At 46.9% G+C, this 6,845-nt stretch overlaps 1 protein-coding gene across 1 annotated transcript in view; it reads left to right on the top strand.

The window, feature by feature from the left end:
- Positions 1-387: 387 nt before the first annotated feature.
- The window catches only part of SYT9 (synaptotagmin 9), a 125,538-nt gene continuing 119,080 nt past the window's right edge, over positions 388-6,845 (top strand). The window contains exon 1 of the mRNA XM_023754591.1: positions 388-700. Coding sequence (XP_023610359.1) covers positions 556-700 — 145 coding nt within the window. The 5' untranslated portion in view covers positions 388-555. The remainder of the gene's footprint in view (positions 701-6,845) is intronic.

Here is a 6,845-nt window from a genome sequence, read left to right as displayed (position 1 = left end):
CGCGGCGACGGGAGGTGGGAGAGGTTGACTTGCATCAGGTCGGAGGGGTGCGGTGGCGAGAGCGGCCGGAGCGCGCACCCCCTCATACACTCCAAACCTGGGTGCCACCGCTCTGAGCGCGAGGTGCGAGCGGAGTCCCGCGCTCCTCTAGGAGCCGGCGAGCGCCCGGAGTTCCCCGCGGGAGCCCCAGCAGGGACCACCGAGATCCCACTCCGCGGCGCGCACCCCTGACCCGGCCCCGCCCCTGGCGGCCGTGAGTGGCGGGCGGAGCGCTAGGAGCGAGGCGCGCTGGGCTGTGCGGCGCCACCTCTCCCGGTGCCGGGGGAGGGACGGAGGGGCCGGAAGGGAGAGAGAGAAAGCCCGACCGACCGGCTGGCAAAGAGCTGCATGCAACCGGTGGGAGGCCGGGCCGGCTGGGGCTGGGGCTCGGGCCGTTTCTCCGCGGGTCCCTGGCGGCGAGCGCGGACGGCCCGGAGGCGGCGGCTCTGAGCTGGCAGGCGGAGGGTTGTCTCCCGCGCCCGCCTGCCCGGCGCGGTCCGAGGATGCGGGGGGGCGATGCCCGGGGCCAGGGACGCGCTCTGTCACCAGGCGCTGCAGCTGCTGGCCGAGCTCTGTGCCCGCGGGGCCCTGGAGCACGACAGCTGCCAGGAATTCATCTACCACCTGCGGGACCGCGCCAGACCCCGGCTCCGCGACCCAGGTGAGTGCCGCCGCCACTGCCCGGCGCGGTCGGAGGGCCCTGGGCTGGGAGTTGGGGCCGCGCCGGGGCCTGAGGCAGAAGAGCGACGCGGACTGGAAGGAAGGGAGCGGGGGTTTGCCCACGAGCTAGCGCCCCCGGGCCTGATGCCGGATCCGGGCGGGGACCCCGGGGGAGGCTGCTGAGCGGAGGCCGAGTCCAGGTGGGCTGGGGTAAGGTTGGAGGGACCACGCCCGCCACCTGCGCTACCAACGCTCGGGCTCCTGGGGGCGGCTCCAGAGCGCACAGCTCCGCGCCCCCTTCCCCTGGCTCTGCGCTCCGGGCCGGGGGAGGCCGTGACGGCCTCGGAGCCCTGGGAAGGGGGCCGAGGCCCGAGGAAAAGTCTGGGAAGTTGAGAGTTGGGGACGGCCCGTGTAGCGACTGAATCCCACTGGGCGCTCGCTCGTCATCCTCGCGCTGAAGCGCCCATTTCCCTTCTTTGGTCTGGGTGAGAAGGGCGGGGAGGGATCCGTCGTTGGGTAGGGGACAGGGAGCCCCAGGTCCTGGGCAGCCGGGCCTGAACCCGTTCCCTGCGGGTCCCTCGGCGTGGAGGCGGCCTGGGCCTGGCGCCTGGCATGACCAGCTGCCACCTCTGGGCACACCTGGGTCAGTGGGCTCTCTGGCCAAGGCTTGTGCACCTGCAGTTATCCCCAGTGAAAGTTGTGAAGCTCCTAACTTTGGAAAGTTCATTTATTTTGGCATCTGACCAATTAAGGCTGGAAGAGGGAGTTTTGGTGGAGCCATTTGCTTTCCCCAAAGGCGCTGGGTCTCCCAGGTCTGACTTCTCATCCACTACTAGTTTCTGGCATACACAGTCCCTGTAAATATTTTCTTGAGATTCTACTCACCTTGAGAAAGTATTTTTTCAAATATTCTCTCAGCCTAAATACTAAAAAAAAAAATAATAATTGTGATTGGATTGTTAAAGATGGGATGAAAAAAAAAATATGGCCTTTCCCCTGATAGTCCTGTGTATAAATTTTGGAAATGAGCTATTGTTGTGCAAATTATCCAGCACAAATATACCTCATTTTAAGCCAGTCTGTTATATAAAAACCCATTTCCCAAAGGATAAATTAGACAACGGTTTGATTCATAAAGAGGTACACACCAAGCCTGACTTAAATAGCATTTCCTTGGATAGTATGTTCAAAATGAGTCTGTGGGGTGAAGAGGACTCATCGGTTAAAAGTTTACAATATATTTTTCCTACGCAAAGGCTTTTATTTCTATGGAAAAAGAAAAATTATTGTTCCCTATTGCCTGTGGTTACATTAATTAAGTTTATTGGATGATCAGTAATGTGTTATGTACGCCCAGTGGAGAATTAAGTCAAGAAATACTGTTGATCCCAAATGATTTCCCCAGAATTTTAATGCCCGGCCTTTGTGTGGCGTGTTGCTTAATGTGACGTGCTGCACAGACCACAGGCATGAATGAGCGTGCCTCATGTCATGAACTAGGGGCGCAGGATGAAGTCCTAAGTGGGGCAAGTTCCGTCCTTCAGCAGCAGGAACGAGACAAGTATTTAGCATGCGGCATCCAAAGCAAGCCCTAGTGTTGCTGCGCCCCATGTCCTTGCCTGCGACTGTGCCACGAGTTCCCATTGTTTTCCCCCATAAGCGGTTGTCTTCGGCTTTTGTACAAGAGAAGATGGATGAGGCCTCTTGCTGAGTTGCATGTTTAACATCTTTTTGGCCGATTTTATGCCTCTGTTCTTTTTCACCCATGAGCTGGATTCCATGTTCTTAGGTCTCCCTCAGCCCCTACACTGGGCGCCCTAGAGGAAGAGTCACAGAGAAGGTTCCTTACAAAAGACAAATCTGATTCTCTGGCTGAGAAATAGCCATAGACAGGAGTATGCTTTCCTGCTCTTTGAGTTCTTGAAAGCACTGCTCTGCTTTCTTAAACTACAGCCCAGGGGGTTTTGAGGCAGCCCCTGAGGATTATGGGTTTGTGTCAGGAAGTATCCTGCTTTTGAGGAAGAGATTAGGGGTGGGGGGTGAACTGTGAGTGCAAGGTGAGAGGAACTGAGGCTGAAGTTGACATCCAAAGTGTACCCTCTCTCCCAGGGCACTTCAGCTCGGGCCAGAATTTTGTTTTCACTTTCCTCTTTCCTCTCCTTGCTTACATTAATTCTTACATCAGATGCATTTATCTCCCTCCCTCCGAAGCTGTTTGACTGTAAAAGCCAAGAGTGGCTTCAGTTTCTGAGCCCTGAAAGCTGAGTGGCTGGAGTAGCTGCACAACGAACGCTGTGCATGGTGCCTCTGCTGTTGTGTAGTGAACCAGAACCACCCTGCACAGCAGCCCTGACATGAGTCCCACGAGGGAGCTGTCTGTCTGCAGCCGTGACTTCCTCTTCTGGGAAGGAACCCACCTGGATGCCGTGCTCCAGCTTTCTCTAATTTCCATCCAGGGCTACCTAGTGGTGGCCAGGTTTTCTCAAGCTCAGCTGAGGAACTTTGGTTTTAAAAGGAGAAAACATATGTAATTCCCTGTGGACAGCATAGTGACACTGACTCTCGGATGTTTGTTCATGTTACAAGTGGGGTAAGCCTGGGTTACAGACCAGTGGGCATCAGAAGGGTGATTCTTTCAGTGCTCTGATGTGGGAGTATTGCCCCTCGTCTTTCTTAACTTGGTGTTAAGAGGGGATTTGATCAAGTGTGATTTTAAAAAATGAAGCTAAGTCACAATTGGAACTGGGATGCCTCACCCATTTCTTCATCGGTACCAACTATGGAAAGTAAAGTGCTGACCTTTAAGCTAAGTGTGAGTACTTTTTTCCACAGAAAGCAATTAGAATGCTTCTGTTAGGGGTCTTTTGGTTGTTTCATATACCAACAGGGTGGGGCAAAAGTAGGTTTACAAGTTGTGAGTATGCAAAACACAGTTTATTCTTGTATTATTATTAATTAATTATTGTATTATTTGTTATACAAGGAACTGTAAACCTACTTTTGCCCCACCCTGTATTGGCAATGTGGGACATAAATGTGCAAATCTCAGAGAATAGCCTTTATGGCCAAGGGAAGAGCAAGTGCAAGGGTCCTGAGACAGAAGTGTCCTTAATGTGATTCAAGGAAACACTGAGTTCAAGGGCATCTGAAACAGAGTGAAAAAAGATGGAGAATAACAAGAAATGTGATCAAGGGTTTGAGGAGGAAGAGCATGTAGGACCTTGTAAACTATTATATAGTCTTTGGTTTTTACCCTGAAGGAGATGTGGAACCATCAGAAGGGGTTGAGCAGAGAAGTGGCAATACACTGGCTGCTGTGTTGAGAAAATACTGTAGAAGGTTATGGCTTGAAGACAGAGAAACATGTTAGGAGGCTATTGTAGTAATCCAGGCAGAGGAGACAGTGGCTCGGACCAGGGTCGTCTTAATGGAGATGGTGAGAAGGAATTGGAGTATGGACACTGAAGGCACAACATTAGGGTTTGTTGATGGAATGGATGTGAGGAGTGAGAGAACAGAAGTTAAGGATAACGACTTCAAAGCTTTTTGATTTAAGTATCTCAATTTACTACAGAGAAGACTTCCCGTTGGAGTGGGGGAGGGAAATGAGGTTCCTGATTTATTTATTTTTTAATTGTACTTATTGTGTGTTTAACAGTGACCCGAAGCATGTCTTCTTTAATATCACCAACTGGTCTATGCTTGGATTTTGTAAATGGGGACTTCATTCTCTCTCCTAAAGAAGGCCAGTTGATTATAGGACAGCATTTATTGTTAAAGAGGTTTCTCCTTGTATGGAATGAAAAGCTGTCTTTAACTTTCACCCATTGATCTTGCTTGTACTTTTTCCCAAAAAGTAAAAAAAAAAAAAAAAAAAGTCTCTTCTGGGGGGCAGGGGTGAGGAGAGAATGTTACGTCTCATTACATACCTTTGGCTGTTAGGAAGTAGCTATTTTAACTTTTCTCAACCTGTTGTTTCCACATCTGGAAAAGAGGATTGGATCATGGGACTTCTAGGTTTTCACCACATTTTATTATTTTCTTAAATCTTTTCTTCTGTAGGCTGCCAACCATGTCTGTGCCAAGCATTTAATGTAGGCCACTTAATTTAATCCTCATAACGTCTTCTAAGACCTTGCTGCTCGAAGTGTTCATCTGTGTACCAGCCCCATAGGCATCCGCAGGCAGCTTATTAGGACCCCGTCCAGACCTACTGCATATGATTCTGTGCATTAGCAGGAACCTCAGCTGACTCATAGGGACATAGAAGTTTGAGGGGCATTGTATACAAGACTGATGTATACGAACAAACTAAAGCTCAGAGAGCTAAGCTAGCCCAAGGCCACGGGCTCCATTTAAGAAAAGAGTTGAGTCTAAGTCAAAGTAGCATCTTAGGTAAACATATCACACATACTAAGAGTGTAGGAGTTATTGTCAATGAAAATCCCCTAGGTATTTTTCATCAGAGCCATCTTTAGACTCACTTTCTCTGTTCTGCACTTCAATATTCAATTTCATTTCTAAGTGTAGGTTAAATTCCATGCAGTTTTAGGGATTCAGCTCAGTTTTGGGTTATGCATTTTTGAATTATATGAATTTGAATTATATGAAGTATTTGAGTTTTATGAATTATTCAGGATACTGGTTTTCCATTGACATTCTAGCTTTGTATTTCTAGAGACTTTTCTTCATTTTCTGGATCACCTGGTCAGGGTGTGAGCAGGGCCTTAGGACACATCACTGATGACTGATGGACGTTAACCTTATTCAGGAAAAGCTTTTTCTAAACCAGTGGTTTTCAATATTAGGCAGCTTTACCAAACAAACAAAAATAAAACAAACAAAAAAATTAAAACATTCAATCGGAATCTCTGGGGCTGGGGCCTGGTATCGGTATGTTTTTTACTTCCTCAGCTGATTCAAATGTGCAGCCAGGAGGAGGACAACTGTTAAGACCATCAAGTAGAGGATGAATCCACCTGACTCTGCTCAGCTTGCAAAATTAGGAAAGATGGTATCCAATGTCAGGGGTTTTGACTGTGGCCCTTGCACCTTACTACTCAAATCAACTAATTCTTAACTTTCTTTTGACATTATTATCCCAAACTTTTATTTTGCAGGCTCCTTAAAATTATCATGAGAATCTATTATGTTACTCAGTTGGGGGAAAAAAGAAAGAACAAAATGAGAAAATCATGTCCAAATACTATTTCATTAAAAGGCCAGAATGTGGAAATTTTATTAATGTCACATTATAGTGAATTAGAGTGAAGTAAACTCATTAGAAGATGTACATGTAAAATGATAATTAAATATAGTTTCTAAGGGAAATTTTCCAAAATAATTACTAAGATTAAATATTAGCCTTAATTCACATTTTCACAGATAGTCCAAAGAAAAGCAACCTGAAAACACTGGGTTTTTATGAATAGACATTGATGTGATTATGCACAATGGGGTTAATTTTAAAAATGAATGTTAATTGCAATCAGGAAATCGTCTTCTAAGGAATGAGTGGCATATTGGATGCATAATATGTGAAGAACTAATTTACATTTACTTCAGTGACATTTTGGAGCTTCTTCATAAATATTTTATTTAAACAAGTATGTTTTCATCTCTGTGGGATTCCTCTACATGGACCTTCGAGTGGTGTAGTCATGAGGCAATTGTCAAAAGGGAAAAACAAAAGCAAACCATGGTAAAGGCTTCACAGGCAGCCCTGTGACCAGCTGCCTCTTCTAGAATAAACAATCAAAAGCACAAACTTTTTGATGTGGGCTAAACTCTCACAGAAAAATGAAGCTGACACCTCAGGAAAATTACCCTGAAATTCTCTATTTTGTAAAGAAGATAGGCAATTGCTTTCACTGGAAAAGCATATTGGCATTTTTGTATTTGTGTGTGCACATGTGCTTTCCCATATGTTTGGCTTCAAAACAAACAAACAAAAAAACAAACAAACACTTCATAGTTCTTTCTTAACTGATTTACTTGAAAGAACTAACAAGTTCACATGCTATCATGTTGGAGAAAGGGGAGGAACTTAGAGGCAGAAGTGGGAGAGTGGTCTCATTTTTTAAGGGATAATTTGGAGTATTTCTACTTTCTAAATGAAATCACAGTTTCAGCCATAAAAGTGCTCC

The sequence above is a fragment of the Myotis lucifugus genome, unplaced genomic scaffold, assembly GCF_000147115.1.
Source record: "Myotis lucifugus unplaced genomic scaffold, Myoluc2.0 scaffold_61, whole genome shotgun sequence".
In the NCBI taxonomy this organism is placed as follows: Eukaryota; Metazoa; Chordata; class Mammalia; order Chiroptera; family Vespertilionidae; genus Myotis; species Myotis lucifugus.
The sequence above is the reverse complement of the archived record's forward strand: the minus strand, read 5'-3'. Positions and strand labels throughout refer to the sequence as shown.